Source organism: Hemitrygon akajei, chromosome 30, assembly GCF_048418815.1.
Source record: "Hemitrygon akajei chromosome 30, sHemAka1.3, whole genome shotgun sequence".
NCBI classification, from domain to species: Eukaryota; Metazoa; Chordata; class Chondrichthyes; order Myliobatiformes; family Dasyatidae; genus Hemitrygon; species Hemitrygon akajei.
The window spans coordinates 42,997,850-43,014,863 of record NC_133153.1 but is presented as its reverse complement, the minus strand read 5'-3'; the positions used below and the strand labels follow the sequence as shown (position 1 = coordinate 43,014,863).

Genomic DNA, 17,014 nt, shown 5'->3' with positions numbered 1-17,014 from the left:
TATCCTTGCCTCTCCAGCTTTTAATATAATTACAGAGATCTTTTATGTTAATTTTGAAAACACTTTTAAGTATCATTTCATGTTCTCTGCAGCCCTTTTCATCACTTATATCTACTTTATAAAGACCAGGTAGTCTAATTGTGGGAGCAGCCACTGTGTGATGGGCCAGTGTTAGAGTGGTCAGGCTTTGGCTCAACAGGCTTCAGTGAGAACAGTCAGAGGATAAGGGTGCTGAGTCGTTCGGAATCATTTAGTTGATTGTAGACTCTAAGCTTAAAAAGTTAGAGCCAAAGCTATAACAAGTCTAGGAAGGATGGTAGTTCAGGTAGAGGAATGCTAGAGGATGGTAGTTCAGGTAGAGGAATGCTAGAGGATGGTAGTTCAGGTAGAGGAATGCTAGAGGATGGTAGTTCAGGTAGAGGAATGCTAGAGGATGGTAGTTCAGGTAGAGGAATGCTAGAGGATGGTAGTTCAGGTAGAGGAATGCTAGAGGATGGTAGTTCAGGTAGAGGAATGCTAGAGGATGGTAGTTCAGGTAGAGGAATGCTAGAGGATGGTAGTTCAGGTAGAGGAATGCTAGAGGATGGTAGTTCAGGTAGAGGAATGCTAGAGGATGGTAGTTCAGGTAGAGGAATGCTAGAGGATGGTAGTTCAGGTAGAGGAATGCTAGAGGATGGTAGTTCAGGTAGAGGAATGCTAGAGGATGGTAGTTCAGGTAGAGGAATGCTAGAGGATGGTAGTTCAGGTAGAGGAATGCTAGAGGATGGTAGTTCAGGTAGAGGAATGCTAGAGGATGGTAGTTCAGGTAGAGGAATGCTAGAGGATGGTAGTTCAGGTAGAGGAATGCTAGAGGATGGTAGTTCAGGTAGAGGAATGCTAGAGGATGGTAGTTCAGGTAGAGGAATGCTAGAGGATGGTAGTTCAGGTAGAGGAATGCTAGAGGATGGTAGTTCAGGTAGAGGAATGCTCCTCCTGTAAGTGGACTGTTTGATGACTCTGGGCCTGTACTTGTTAGAGTTTAGAAGACTGAGGGGGGTGATCTCCTTGAAACCTATTGAACATTGAAAGGCCTAGACAGAGTGGACAAGAAAGAATATTTCCTATAGTGGGAAAGTCCAAGACCAGAGGTCTCAGGTTCAGATTAGAGGGATGTCCATTTAGAACAGAGATGAAGAGGAATTTCTTTAGCTAGAAGGTGGTGAATCTGTGGAATTCATTGCCACAGGCGGCAGTGGAGGTCAAGTTGGTGGGGATATTTAAAGCAGAGATCAACAGGTTCTTGATTAGTCAAAGGAAGAATGTGAAAGCTTTAGAGAGGATGCAAAGATTTATCAGAATGCTGCCTGGATTCGACAGCATGTCATATGAGGAGAAGTTGAGTGAGCTGGGGCTTCTTTCTTTGGAGTGAAAGAGGATGAAAAGTGACTTGTTAGAGGTGTAAAAGATGAAGAGGCTTTAAGGAGTGTGGAGCCAGAGACTTTATCCCGGGGGAAATAGCTAGTACAAGGGGGCATAATTTTAAGGTGATTGGAGGAAAGTATGGGTGGGCGTCAGAGGTAGTTTTTTTAAACACAGCGTGGTGGGTGCGTGGAACACTCTGCCAGGTTTGGTGGTAGAGGCTGAAACATTTGGGATGTTTAAGAGACTCAGATGGGCACATGGATGAAAGAAAGGTGGAGGGCTATGCAGGAGGGAAGCGTTGGATTTGATCTTGGAGTAGGTTAAAAGGACCTAACCTGTTTAATCTTTCCCTGTAACTCAGGTCCTCAAGTCCCAGCAACATCTTTGTAAATTTTCTCTGTTCTCTTTCCATCTTACTGGGATTTACTTCCTTTGCTTCTGCTCGACCTCCCCTGCTTTACTTTTGTAAAGCTGCCAGAAACTGCTGTTTTCCTTTATCTCAGTGATCAGTGATTAATGTTCCGCAATTCACAGGCAGGCAAGTATGTGCACTTCCTCATTCCCCCATCCAGTAGCAGCTGGCCTTTCTACATTGTTTACAAGACGAGTTGGGAGCATCAATTCATCCGCCTGCCTCCAGTTTCACCATTGCTGTAATTTATCATTGCTCCAGTAACTCTGGGTGCAGTCAGAATGTTCCCAAACTTCCTCCTGAAGGTGCCGGATTGCAAGTCTCAGAGGTGATTCTGCCACCCTCCTTCACAATCCTATTTCTCAGCACCACTGGAAGTCAATAGAACGAATCTTAGGAGGGAAAGAATGTCCAACCTCCAAGAGTAGTCTGCACTTGTCTCAATGAACTTGGGGTACAAGAGGAATTTTCTAGAGCTTCCCTCCTGTCATTGGAGTTATTGGGCCCCATACCTGAGAAAAGATGACCAGCATTGGAGAGGATCCAGAGGAGGTTTATGAGATTGAGCCCAGGAATGAAAGGGTTAACATGTGAGGAGAGTTTGAAGGCTCTGGGCCTGTACGTAAAGGAGTTTAGAAGAATGAAGGGGGTGGGGAGGGAATCTCACTGAAACCTATAGAATATTGAAAGTTGATATGGAGAGAATGTTTCTGAGGCTGTGTCCTCTGGTCTGAGACTCTCCAATAGTGGGGGAGACTAAGACCAGAGGACTTAGAACAGAGATGAAGAGGAATTTCTTTGGCCAAAGGGTGATGAATCTGTGAAATTCATTGCTGCAGATGACTGTGGAAACCAAGATATTAGGTAGCTTTAAAGCAGAGGTAGATAGGTTCTTGATTAGTAAGGGTGTCAAAGGTTATGGGGAGAAAAGAAAAGCTTACAAAAGGTTCAAAAAACAAGGTACTATTTCTGGGAAGGAGCTTAAGAATGAAATTAGGAGAGCCAGAAGGGACCATGAGAAGGCCTTGGTGAGGAGGATTAAGGAAAACGCCAAGGCATTCTACAAGTTTGTGAAGAACAAGAGGATAAGCCATGTGAGAATAGGACCAATCAGGTGTGATAGTGGAAATGTGCGCATGGAGTCAGAGGAGGTAGAGGAGGCAATTAATGAATACTTTGCTTCAGTATTCACCAGGGTAAAGGGTCTTGGTGATTGGAGGGATGACTTACAGCGGACTGAAACTCTTGAGCATACAGACATTAAGAAAGAGGATGCGCTGAAACTTTTGAAAAGCATTAAGTTGGATAACTCACTGGGACCAGATGAGATGTACCCCAGGCTGCTGTGGGAGGCAAGGGAGGAGATTGCTGAGCCTCTCGTGATGATCTTTGCGTCATCAATAGGGATGGGAGAAGTACCAGAGGATTGGAGGGTTGCAAATGCTGTTCCCTTGTTCAAGAAAGGGAGTAGGGATAACCCAGGAAATTATAGACCAGGACTTCAGTGGTGGGCAAGTTGTTGGAGAAGATTCTGAGAGGCAGGATTTATGAACATTTGGAGAGACATAATCTGATTAGGGATAGTCAACATGGCTTTGTCAAGGGCAGGTCGTGCCTTAAGAGCTTGATTGAATTCTTTGAGGATGTAACAAGACACACTGATGAAGGTAGAGCAGTGGATGTAGTGTATATGAATTTCAGTGAGGCATTTGATAATGTTCCCCATGCAAGGCTCCTTCAGAAAATAAGAAGGCATGGGTTCCAAGGAGAGTTTGCTCTGTGGAACCAGAACTGGTTTGCCCACAGAAGGCAAAGGGTGGTTGTAGATGGTTCATATTCTGCATGGAGGTCAGTAACCAGTGGTGTTCCGCAGGCCCCATCGTCTTTGTGATTTTTATGAATGACCTGGATAAAGAAGTAAAAGAGCGAGTATGTTTGCTGGTGATACAAAGGTTGGGGGTGTTGTGGATAGTCTGGAGGGGTATCAGAGATTACAGTGGAACATTGATAGAATGCAGAAGTGACCTGAGAAGTGGCAGATGGACTTCAACCCAGATAAGTATGAAGTGGTTCATTTTGCTTGGTCCAAATAAAAGAATATAATATAAATGGTAAGACTCTTGGCAGTATGGAGGATCTGAGAGATCATGGGGTCCATGTCCACAGGACACTCAAAACTGCTGCGCAGATTGACAGTGTTGTTAAGAAGGCATGTGGTGTGTTGGTCTTCATCAACCATGGGATTGAGTTCAAGAGCCGAGAGGTAATGTTACAACTATATAAGACCTTGGTCAGACCCCACTTGGAGTACTGTGTTCAGTTCTGGTCACCTCACTACAGGAAGGATGTAGATACTATGGAGAGAGTGCAGAGGAGATTTACAAGGATGCTGCCTGGATTGGAGGATTTACCTTATGAGAATAAGTTGAGTGAACTTGGCCTTTTCTCCTTGGAGTGATGGAGGATGACTGGTGACTTGATAAAGGTGTAGAATATGATGAGGAGCATTGATCATGTGGATAGCCAGAGGCTTTTTCCCGGGGCTGAAAAGGCTAACACGAGGAGGCATAGTTTTAAGGTGCTTGGAAACAGGTAGCGAGGAGATGTCAGAGGTTAGTTTTTTACACAGAGAGTGGTGGGTGAATGGAATACACTGCCAGTGAAGGTGGTGGAGGCAGATACAATAGGTCCTTTTAAGAGGCTCTTAGATAGGTACATGGAGCTTAGGAAAATAGAGCGCTATGCACTAGGGAAATTCTAGGCAGTTTCTAGAGTAGGTTACATGGTCGGCACAACATTGTGGGCCGAAGGGCCTGTAATGTGCTGTAAGCTTCTATGTTTTATCATTTGCATTGGTCATGATCTTTCAAGAATCACTTGATTCTAGCATGGTTCCAGAGGAAAGTGTCACTCCACTCTTTAAAAATGGAGGAAAGCAAAGTAAAGGAAGTTATAGGCCAGTTAGCCTAATCTCAGTGGTTGGGAAAGTGTTGGAGTCTATTATTAAGGATGAGGTTTTGAGGTACTTGGAGACTAATGATAAAATAAGTCAAAGTCAGCATGGTTTCTGTAAAGGGAAATCTTGCCTGACAAATCTTTTGAAGTTTTTCAAGGAAGTAACAAACAGGGTGGACAGAGGAGAAGATGTCATTTACTTGGATTTTCAGAAGGCATTTGATAAGGAGCCACACGAGAATGAAATCCTATAGCATTACAGGAAAGATACTGGCATGGATAGAGGAATGGCTGACAGACAGGAGGTAGTGACTGGGAATAAAGGGGCCTTTTCTGGTTGGCTCCCAGTAACTAGTGGTGTTCCTCAGGGGTCAGTATTGGGACCGCTACTTTTCACATTGTCAATGATTTGGATAATGGAATTGATGGTTTTGTGGCAAAGTTTGTGGATGATACGAAGATAGGTGGAGGGGTCGGTAGTGCTGAGGAAGCAATGTGATTGCAGCAGGACTTAGACAAATTGGAAGAATGGGCAAAAAAGGGGTGGATGGAATACAGTGTTGGGAAATGTATGATGATGCATTTTGGTACAAGGAACAATAGTGCAGACTATTATCTAAATGGGGAGAAAATTCAAACATCAGAGGTGCCGAAGGGACTTAGGAGCCCTCGTGCAAGACTCCCAGAAAGTTAATTTACAGGTTGAGTGTATGGTAAAGAAGGCAAATGCAATGTTGGCATTTATTTCAAGGGGAATATAAAACAAGGAGAAAACAAGCCTTTATAAGGCACTAGTTAGGCTGCACTTGGAGTATTGTCAACAGCTTTGGGCCTCATATCTCAGAAAGGATGTGTTGTCATTGGAGAGAGTCCAGAGGATGTTCATGAGGATGATTCTGGGAATGAAGGGGTTAACATATGAAGAGCTTTTGGCAGCTTTGGGCCTGTACTCACTGGAATTTAGAAGAATGTGTAGGAATCTTATTGAAACCTACCAAATGTTGAAAGGACAAGATAAGCTGGATGTGGAATGGATGTTTCTTATGGTGGGGTATACAGAACTAAAGGACACAACCTCAAAACTGAGGGGCAACCTTTTAGAACAGAGGTAAGGAGGAATTTTTTTAGCCAGAGAGTAGTGAATCTGTGGAATGCTCTGGCACAGACTCTGGTGGAGGACAAGTCCGTGGGTATTTTTAAGGTGAAAGTTGATCGTTTCCTGATCGATCAAGGGCATCAAAGGATATGGCGGGATGGCAGGTGTATGGGGTTGAGTGTGATCTGGGAGCAGCCATGATGAATTTCAGTCAGGGTATTTTATTCTGAAGTCAAATTGTAGTTGGGAAGGCCGGTATTTACTCCTAGCGATTGTCCGGCCGAGTTGGAGGATAGCGTTACTGAACGTCCTGCTGGATTGTCTCAGTGTGGTGTGATTGGCAAGAGACAGGAGTCACACTTGGTCAGTCCATGTATGAGGGGAGCTCCCTGAGTTGGTGAACCAGGTTCACTGAAACCAACTCTTAATTTTTAGTTTTTGTTTATTAGGTTAAATCTTTCCAAGGAGTGAACCAGAATAAAAGTCTGCTGCTGAGATAAGATGGCATTTCATACCGCGCAGAGCGACGCAGCCTTGAAGGTTCCTGTACCTTCTGTTTCAGGTGGAGAGACGGAGAAGACAGATCTCCCGAACACTGTGAACGTCCAAGTGACACCCCCATCTGAGCCAGCAGCCACATCACCACCTGGAGACAAGGACGATGCCAACCCCAGCCAGGACCCTGTACGTCACCCCAGGCTTCTTGTTCATTCTGCCTGTTTGGTTTAGCAGCTGGAAGGCAGCATGCAATGGGAGGGGAGGGTGGTGAGGGCAGTGTTACTGGGACAGGTCGGTGTGGGCTCCATACCCTCGCAGTTCTGAGCTTCCAGTGGGACATTGACAAGAGACAGATGGGAGCTCAACCCAGAAAAGTATCAAGTGATTCACCGTGAAAGGTCAAAGTTGAAGGCAGAGTACAAGGTTAATGGTAGAATTTGTCACAGTATGGAGGAAGAGGGGGATTTTGGAGTCCAAATCCATAGATACCTCAAAGTTGTTGTGCAAGTTGATAGCCAATCACAAACAAGAGAAAATCTGCAGAAGCTGGAAATCTGAGCAACACACACAAAATGCTAGAGGAACTCAGCAGGCCAGGCGGCATCTATGGAAGAGAGTATAGTTGATGTTTCAGGCAAGAAGGTTTTTGGCCCAAAACATCAGCTGTACTCTTTCCATGGATGCTATCGGGCCTGCTGAGTTTCTCCAACATTCTGTGATTAAGAAGGTGTGTGGTGTGTTGACCTTCGTAAGTCAGGAGATTGATTTCAAAGGGTATGAGGTAATGTTGCCATTCTATAAAACCCTGGTTAGACCATGCCTGGAACACTGTGTTCGATTTTGACAGCCTCATTATAGGAAAGGTGTGGAAGCTTTAGAGAGAGTGTGAATGAGAGTCTTTTTCCTCAGAACAAAAACGGCTGTTACAAGCGGGCACAATTTTAAGGCGATTGGAGGGAAGTGTAGGGGGGATGTCAGAGGTAGGTTGTTTTTTTTAAACACAGAGAGTGGTGGGTGGGTGGAATTTGTTGCCAGGGTTGGTGGTAGGCAGATCCATTCGTGACACTTAAGCAACTCTTTGACAGGCACATGGATTATAGAAAAATGGAGGGTTATGTAGGAGAGAAGGGCTAGATTGATCTTGTAATAACTTAAAATGTTGGCACAACATTGTGGGCCGAAGAGCCTGTTCTGTGCTCTAGTTTTCCATGTTCTATGTTCCAGAACTTTCTACACACATTTTCCCTGAGCTCAGTTTGATTGCCTGCACTATTTTGAAAGGGGACTCTGTAAAGATGGGCGAGGATTCAGTGGAGAGACTGGTTGGACACCATTACAGGGGTGATTTAATGGAGAGGCAAGTGGAAGCACTTCAGTTAACACCTGTCTGGCATGGCACCAAGCTTATTGAAGAAAAAGCAGAAAAAGTTATGTATGTGATACGCTTATGAGGACTTTCAGAAACATTTTGATAAAATGCCGGACAATAACAGAATTGAACCTGGAGAGAGCAGCTGTGAGGATCCAAATTCGGCCACAGGGATAGTAACCAGAGAGTAATGTGAAACGTTGGATCTCAGAATGGTGGGGAGATTGAGTTGTCCATTCCTAGGGTGGCGATGTGAAGCACTGCCCTCTGTCAGTCATTAATAATCTGCAGTTTGAAACATAGGTCATAATTTAAAACTGTGCTGAGATGCTGTAAACAGTGAGGTTCGTGGAGACTCCAGCAGGATGGAGGCTGATTACTGGCAGGTGCTCTCTAGTAAAGAAAAGAGCTTGAGTCACTCAGCATTTGTTTACTGGCATGGAGCTTGACTTTACAGTTTCTGAGTGAGTGTTTATTAAATTTTGTACAGTAAGTTCAGCCCCTGGCCCTGGGGAACTACGCTCATTCAGTACAGATTTACCATTGCTCTGCCGCTAAACTGCTGCTTCACTCACAACCTGCTCAATGTGCAGTGAAACACTTTGAATGAGCCCCTGTGTTTCTGATGGTAGAACAAAGACCAGACGGGTGAAGATGGTGGAGGAGATGGCAGCGACGGGGGTTCTGACGGCAGCGACGATGACGATGATAGTGACGACAGTGATGATGATTCTGATGATGAAGATGAAGATGAGGAAGATGAGGAGGAATCCAACGATGAAGAACCTTTAAGTCTCGAATGGCCAGAAACACTGCGGAAACAGATCACATACCTGTGTCTTCTCCCCATCGTGTTTCCACTCTGGCTAACAGTGCCTGACGTCAGAAACCCAGTAAGTAAGATAGAAAGATGAGTCATTAGCAATGGTCATGTGACAAGCATGAAATCCACTTGTGTTGTGATAAACATCATTAATGAAATTAATGACAATGAAATTAAAGTAATTACTCGTATAATCCAAAACATTCCAAGCTTCAGAACTTTCAGGCATGATAGAGGGGGTGTTGAAGAGAAGGATGTCACAGCAGTACCCAGAGCGGTCACACGGGAGGGCTCATCTAGTGAGGAACGTGGGTGGAGCTCAGCAACAAGCGGGGTGCAATCACTGTGATGGGTGGCAGCACAGACCTCTCAACCACCAGCCAGGAGATTGATAGGCGGCCAGATAGTGGAACGATGTAAAAATTAAGGTTGCAATGGGTGTTGTATGTTTAATATTTCAATAATATTTGAGTAATCTTGCACATATATTGTTTAATTAAGCATTCTTGTTCATTTAAATAATTCATTATGGATTATATGTACAAATATGTGAATTGCATACATTATCACACTACCACGTGACATGGGCGTGTCTCACTAAAAGTAAACTGGGAAGCTTCAGACTCCTGTGTCTTTGTTAGAATTAGTTTAAAGGTTTGAAGTCACAAAGCATAACATTGGGTGACATTAACTTCCCTAATATTGAGCAGGACTCCCTTAAACCAGAGGCTTAGATGGCCCAAAACGTCAACTGTTTATTCCCCTCCATAGATGCTACCTGACTTCCTGAGTATTTTGTGTTGCTCTGGATTTCCAGCAACTGCACAGTCACTTGTGTTTATGATTTGCACTTCACTGTGAAGTCTCTTCGAGGCGTACCTATCCTGAAGATTAAACCTCTTTATCAGGAGTTCAGTGAGACCCTCTCTCTCTGCTCCTCCTCTGTGATCTCTGCTGCCTCCGACTCTTCGACCACGTGCTCACCCAGACTTGCACCCATCACTTGGCAGCTTGTATCCTTTCCTTCTCTTTACCCTCTTATTCCGGCTTCTTTCTTTTCCAGTGCTGACAAAGGATCTCAGCTTCTCTGCCTCTACACTTCTATATCAATATGTGAATTGGTTTCTATGTTTTCTAATATGTGAATTACTTTGCTCTGCTCTTTGGGTTATATTTCCTTAAGACTGCAAAAGAAAGAATATTGATGATGTGTCATTCCCTTCTCTAACAGGCTTCAAAGAAGTACTTCATTGGTACATTTCTTGGATCAATTTTGTGGATTGGTGCATTTTCATACTTGATGGTGTGGTGGGCCCACCAGGTAGGTGCAAAGTTCCCAAAATCTTCTTGATTCACAGTTGTGCAGACTACGCAAGAATATAAAACCCATTCAGCACAGCTTTGAGTTTATACTTGAAAGAGAAATCCTATGTGACCAGGTGCTTATCCTTCAGAAATTCCAGTGAAGAGCAGCTCGATGTGTTGCTCTCCAAATGAGCATTTCAACTTGATAAAGTTGACTCAACACTATAAACAGAACGATTTTAAAAGCAGTGAGTGACCCCACTGCTGGAATTCAACACTGCTGCAATTTACGTAGCTTGAATTAGCATTAAAATAATTATATTTTGTTAAGGCCTGTGTGTGTCTAAATCTTCTCAGTAGATCCTGTCTGGGAGAGTACTCTGCTCAGTAAAATTATTACCAATAGAATGAAATGTCAATAAGAATGAAAGACTGCACAAGGACGTTGCTGGGACTTGAGTTATAGGAAAAGGCTGAATAGGTTAGAACTTTTTCCCTGGAGCATAGGAGAATGAGGGAGATGTGACAGAGGCATAGAGAATTACGAAGGGTATAATAGGATGAATGCAAGCAGGCTTTTCCCCCTGAGGTTGTTGAGACTAGAACCAGCGGTTATGAAAGGTGAATTGTTTAAGGGGAACTTCTTCACTCAGAGGGTGGTGAGAGTGTGGAACGAGCTGCCAGAGGAAGTGGTGGATGTGGGCTCAATTTCAACATTTAAGAGAAGTCTGGATAATTACATGGAGGGGAGGGGTATGGAAGGCTATGGACCAGGGGTAGGTTGGTGGGATTAGGCAGAATAATAGTTTGGCAGAGACCAGATGGGCCGAAGGGCCTGTTTCTGTGTTGTAGTGTTCTCTGATTCCATGAAATACCTGTAACTAATTTGTTCTTTCAGTCTTCTGGGTGAAAGGCAGACTAGTGGAATTTGCCTTCAATGATCTGAGCTGAATAATTGGGAAGAGCATTCCTGTCTCCTGTTGGCGTTAAATGCAGACGGTCGCTAGGAGAGTTTTCATGTGACATCTCTCCTTGGGATACAATCCTGGAAAGTACAGGCTGTCTCTGAGGTGAAATTTCCTCCAAGGTTCTCAATATGAAAAGCAAAGATGTAAAGCTGAGGATTTATAAGGCATAGGTTAGACCAAGCTTGAGTATTGTAAGCAGTTTTGGACCCCATGCCTAAGAAAAGATGTGCTGGCATTGGAGGGGATCCAGAGGAGGTTCATGAGATGATTCTGGAAATGAAAGGGTTAATGTAGGCCGCGCTCTCATGGAAACCTGCTGAATATTGAACAAGCCAACAGACTGAGTATGAGGAGGATTTTTCCTATAGTGGGGGAGTCCAGGGCCAGAGGACACAGCCTCAGAATAGAGGAACGTCCATTGAGAATAGAGATAAGGAGAAATTTCTTTAGCCAGAGGATGGTGAATCTGTGGAATTCACTGCCAGAGGTGGCTGTGAAGGCCAAGTCATTGGCATATTTAAAGCAGAGGTTGATAGGTTCTTTTTCAGTAAACTGTCAAGGGTTACTGGGAGAAGGCAGGAGAATGGGGTTGAGAGGGATTATAAATCAGCCATGATGGAATGGCAGAGTAGATTTGATGGGCCAAATGGCCTCATTCTGCTCCAATGTTTACTGTTCTCAGTTATTTGATTCATATCTGCAGCAGCCTTTTCAGTGGTGGAACCCCAGAGATTTAAATAGTAGAAGGCAGATTTTCTAACTTACCACCAGCTGTCAGTAAGTGTTGGTGTGTTGGTACAGCTTCCAGTGGTAAGCCATAGGAATTTTAATTGCTATTTTCCAAAATTTCCAGTGGCACTGAGATCAGGATTAATGTCCAACCTATGTGCACCCAGGGACCAACTGTGTGAAACCATTCACCTAATCAATGCTCCATTGGATTTAACCCAACTAACACTCTGCACTTCAGGCAACATTTCATTACTTCTTGGATCTTCAAAAAGGCGGAACCATCATTAAAGACCCCCATCACCCAGGATACACCCTCTTCTCATAGCTACCAAGGAGGAGGTACAGGAGCTTGAAGACGCACACTCAGTGATTTAGGAAAATCTTCTTCCTCTCCACCATCAGATTTCTGAATGGACAATCAACCCACGGATTCTTCCTCACAAATATTGCTCTTGTTTTGCAGAAATTAGAACACTACAGCACAAGAACAGGCCCTTTGATCCACATCAGTAATCAAATGGCTAGCTAAACTAATATCTCCTGCCTACACAACGTCCATATCCTTCCATTATCCTCACATCCATGTGCTCATCTAAACATCTCATAAATGGCCCTAATGTTTCTGTCTTGACCATTGCCACCACCAAAATTACTTATTTATTTTTTATTATATAGATTTCTTATTGCAATTTATGGTGGTTTTATGTATTGCAATGCACTGCTGCCATAAAAAGAACAAATTCCATGACCTACTGTGCAAAGATCTTAGGCACATATATATATCGCTAGTGTGCCTGCAGCTTTTGCACAGTTCTGTAGTAATTTTACTGCTGCCACAAAAGAGGAATTCATGAAATATGTGAGTGATGATAAACCTGACTCTGATGTGGGTCTCTGTTGTGGACAGAGAATGGGAAGGGGGCAGGGAGAGGGGAATCGTAGTTGGAAAAGGGGGAGGGAGAGGGAAGCACCAGAGCAACATTTTGTAATGATCAATAAACCAGCTGTTTGGAATCAGGGCTAGGTGTGTCTGCACCCACACCAACCCCTGCTCCTGGCACTCCTTCTCTGCCACCTGTCCCACACCCCTCCGGTGGAGCTCCACCCTCACCATTCCCACATCCTTTTCTCCCGACAGATTTACAAACTCGCTCTGTTCCAAGTTGACAAATATGGTACTGCGCAAAAGTCTTTGGTACCCTGGATAAGCCTATGCATTAAGCCTGCACAGCACTGTTTGTCAGTGATGATAAACCAGCTTCTGATCCTGTTTGTTAGAGCACCGGGATCACAGTCATCTCCTTTCTCACTCAGGTTGGTGAAACAATTGGGATTTCTGAAGAGATAATGGGCTTAACCATTCTAGCAGCAGGCACCTCAATCCCTGACCTCATCACCAGCGTAATAGTTGCTCGGAAAGGTCTTGGAGACATGGCCGTGTCCAGCTCAGTGGGAAGCAACATCTTTGACATCACAGTTGGGTGAGTCTCTTATTCCAGACGTGGTGGAGGTGAGGATCAATGCAAAGGCACTTCCTTTTACACTACATTTCATCATTCCTGCAGACCACTTTAGAAATCCAAACCCACACCTTGAGTGCCTGACTTTTCAATATTTCCTTCAAAGCTCTGAGTAGTTTGCTTTCCTGACAGGGTATGGGCTCCAATGAACAAAGACAAACAGGCAGGTGCACGTGGTCTACCGAGGAAAGATCATCTTCAGAAGGTTCTGTGTCTTCACCTGATGATCTCGCCTCTTTCCTGACGCTTCATGCACATTGCCTCTTACTGATAGACTCTACTTTTCTCCCTGATTGTCTATTTGCATTTAAAATAATAATTAAACATCCTTTGGGATTTCCCCCAGTCTTTTGGACATCCAGGGTTTCCTAGGCTTCCTTACCCTTCAACCTTAGGATAACGCTGGATATGAATGACACCATTCCTTCAGTCACACGTGCACCTGACTTAGCTCACTAGCACGTGCTAAAGGATCTGCCGAATAGGGAAATTACAGAGAACCACTTGTTACACAGAGAAGGAATGGGTGAGCACATTCAGACAAATAGAGAGGATGAGAATGCTGAATTCTAATCATTTTGCCACCCCCATCTCCAACACCCCAAGGACTAACAAATGTTTTTTAACCTATCCAGTTCTATTAATAACCAACCTGAAGAACCGAGTCTACTATGTGTGTTGTCTGCTCTTCATTCCACGTCTCTGACCATGGTCACAGTGCCCTGACTCTCCCTAGGGAAGCCCAGGGAACACTGGATATCAAGGGTTGAACAATGACTTGGGGCAAATGCTGAGTCACAGCTACCACCCACCTTTCAAACTTGTTTGTTCTCTCTGTGACAGGCTTCCAGTCCCCTGGCTGTTGTACACGATCTTTAACTATTTCCAGCCAGTTCCGGTCAGCAGCAACGGCCTGTTCTGTGCCATCGTACTCCTCTTCCTGATGCTGCTCTTCGTCATCATTTCCATCGGTCTCTCCAAGTGGAAGATGAACAAGATATTGGGCTTCACCATGTTCTGCCTCTATTTCATGTTTCTGATTATCAGCGTAATGCTGGAGGACCGGATCATTGTGTGCCCAGTGTCCATTTAGACTCTAAACTCCTATCCTTCACCTGGCAGAGGGGAATTCTGATGACTTTAACTGGCTGTGCAACACGTAGATGGCAAGTTAAAGGAGACATCTGTATGCAACAACTTACATATTGACTTTTAATAAATTTAGACCAGAATTGAGGGAGGTTTGCTTTAAACATGGAAATGATTGTCAACAACTAAAGACATTGGCAGAAAGGCTACAAGTTTTTCAAGCCCTGCTGTCTTGCTCCAGAAGTTACAGAGCAGAGCAGTTTTGTAACTGGATACGATTTTTATTTTATTTAGAGATACAGCACACTAACAGTCCCTTCTAGTCCAACCAGCCTGCACCCCCCGATTACACCCATGTGACAATTAATTTACCACTCTGTATGTCTTTGGAATGTGGGAGGAAACCAGAGAACCTGGAGGAAACCCACACAATCACAGGGAGGGACTGAACAGGCAGTGGTGGAAATTGAACCTAGGTTACTGGCACAGTAATAGCGTTACGCTAACCACTACGTTACTGTGCTGCCCTAAGGTGTTGAAAACTTCATAATGATGTACCCTCAGTGTACATTCCCACAGTTCATATGCCAGTAACAAGGCAGAATATTAGCGTCCAACTCAGGTCCATGTGAGCTTTCCTAAAACAAATTAGGAACCGTTTAAAAATAAATCATGTAAAAACATTACATTATATGAGAAAGATTGAAAGATCCCCTGCCAAGGCAATGCAGAAAAAGCCACGTGTGGACAACTCATATACAACATTTTTCAGAGCTTTTTACAACTTTGTAGTTACTGCAATGCAACTTTTTAGTTAAACAAATCAGCATTGTTTTAGAAAGTGGAAATTCAAAGACACCAAAAGAGAAATGACGGATAAAGCAGTAGCCCATGGTTTGTGCTATTCAATAGCCTCACCTTTGATTAGTTATTAAGACAGTACTGAGGTAAATCCATTGGTTCCAAGATCTCCATTCCAATACCAGCCACAGGGACAGCACCCACATACCCACGCTATCTGCATCATAATAAACTGGCACTGTTTAGCAATATAACATCAGCACAGAAGCACATAACATTTTGTCAGGCAACTTCAGAGGATAACAGAAAAGAAACAGTTGTTTTTGTATGGTTCGCGTTATTTCAGACAGTTGTCCTGGAGTCTAATTTGGGATTTTTACTTAGAGTAGGAATGGTGGGTGTAGGAGATGATGTTGAACATGAAGGAAGAGCTTTTTCCCATCCTCCTAAATCAATTGAAGAAAAATAGTTTCTGATACCAGGTGCCAAAGGCTTATCCTGATGGAAGTCACATTTACTATCACACCCTCTAAACTGGCTCTCGAAGTATATACAATGGATTCTGGTTAATTGGGACACATCAGGACCAGTACACTATGGCACAATTAAGTGGCTGTCCAAATTTGCTGAAGTTTCATGTAAATAGTTAAAAGGTATAAAAAATATACATTTAAGTAATAAATTATGTATTCAAATGAAATACAGAATAAATTAAAATACTACCAAAACTACTACAGTACCATAAAGCAGTGCATTAGTTCCTAATTGTTATTGCCAGAGGAATTCTCTGCCGTGTTCTTTTGATTGACTGTAAATGAACAAAATCAACTCAGACACCTCGTGCAGATAATGGACTTCCTTCAAACAATGCTTTTGATAATTGTATCTTCTAAATCTTTATTTTCATTGTAATATTCAAAATGATTGTTGATACCTTCAAATGCTTCATAGTTCCTAACTAGTTGAAGGAGTGAAATTGTTTCATTTTCACTCCTGGCTGTTTCTGGCATCTCCAAGCCTGAATGCTTGAAACCACAGTGAACGAAGCAGTTCTGAATTGTTTTACTGCTTATTTCTTGCAACTATCAGTGACAAAAATCACTACTTTTTGAACACAAGCACGAATGTAACACTATTTAAAGACTGTTTACTCTAAGCTTGAGGTAGCATCTAATGGCCACACAACATGCATGCGACTGACACTAGTTAGAAACTGTTCAGCAACAGACTCCTGCCCCAATCACGTGGCAAAGTGTCTCAAATAAATAAATGGAATCCTGGCAACTTTCTTGATTAGTTTTTGTTCTGTAGGAGTTGTCCCAAATAAGCAGCTGTCCCAATTAGCCGATGGCCAAATTAACCAGAACCCACTGTACTTTTCTCCAGAACGTTTCATCAAGCAAATTGGAGGAATAGACAGTGTACTGGAGGAATTCAGTGGGATGAACAGTTTCTGTGGTAGGAAAGGAATTGTCCACGATCTGAGTTGGAGAGGGTTTTGACAGTTCTTTCCCTTCCACATACTGTGGCTCCTCCCACAGACCCCTGTATCAAGGCGATTGGAGGCACTGCTCCTCCCTCAGTCTCCAGGATGTTGTGTGGTGGTCTCTTGCTGCTGATGGTGCTTTCTTCCAGCTAATAAAAGCCTACCTTGACTCACGTTTCTGAGAGTTATTGATGGTGCATCAAACAGTTTCTGTGGTAGGAAAGGAATTGTCCACAATCTGAGTTGGAGAGGGTTTTGACAGTTCTTTCCCTCCCACAGAAGCTGCTCACCGAGTTCTTTCAACAGATTACCTGCTGTTCCAGTTTCTGACATTTGCAATATCTTGTGGTTCCAAAGTAATAAATCATATTGAACAGAAATTATATCATTTTACAAAGTCCTTTTGAACAAATTATAAATTATTTTCATATAGAAAATTAAAGATTGTTCCTTTTTGCACCTTCTGGCGTATTGGATGGCATTTTTTGCTGTTTCCTTGGCATTTGTCTGTTTTTTATGAGACCGAGTTGCTGGCTTGACACTCGACCAGCACAGCTGG

At 43.4% G+C, this 17,014-nt stretch overlaps 1 protein-coding gene across 5 annotated transcripts in view; it reads left to right on the top strand.

Annotated features, from left to right (window-relative positions):
- Window positions 1-16,624, top strand: part of slc24a1 (solute carrier family 24 member 1) — a 63,220-nt gene extending 46,596 nt beyond the window's left edge. For all 5 annotated transcript variants that reach the window (XM_073032748.1, XM_073032750.1, XM_073032746.1 and 2 more), the window contains 5 exons: window positions 6,427-6,548; window positions 8,364-8,624; window positions 9,786-9,875; window positions 12,874-13,040; window positions 13,923-16,624. In XM_073032748.1, the coding sequence (XP_072888849.1) occupies window positions 6,427-6,548; window positions 8,364-8,624; window positions 9,786-9,875; window positions 12,874-13,040; window positions 13,923-14,172 (890 nt within the window). In that variant the 3' untranslated portion in view covers window positions 14,173-16,624. The remainder of the gene's footprint in view (window positions 1-6,426; window positions 6,549-8,363; window positions 8,625-9,785; window positions 9,876-12,873; window positions 13,041-13,922) is intronic.
- The last annotated feature ends 390 nt before the right edge of the window (window positions 16,625-17,014 follow it).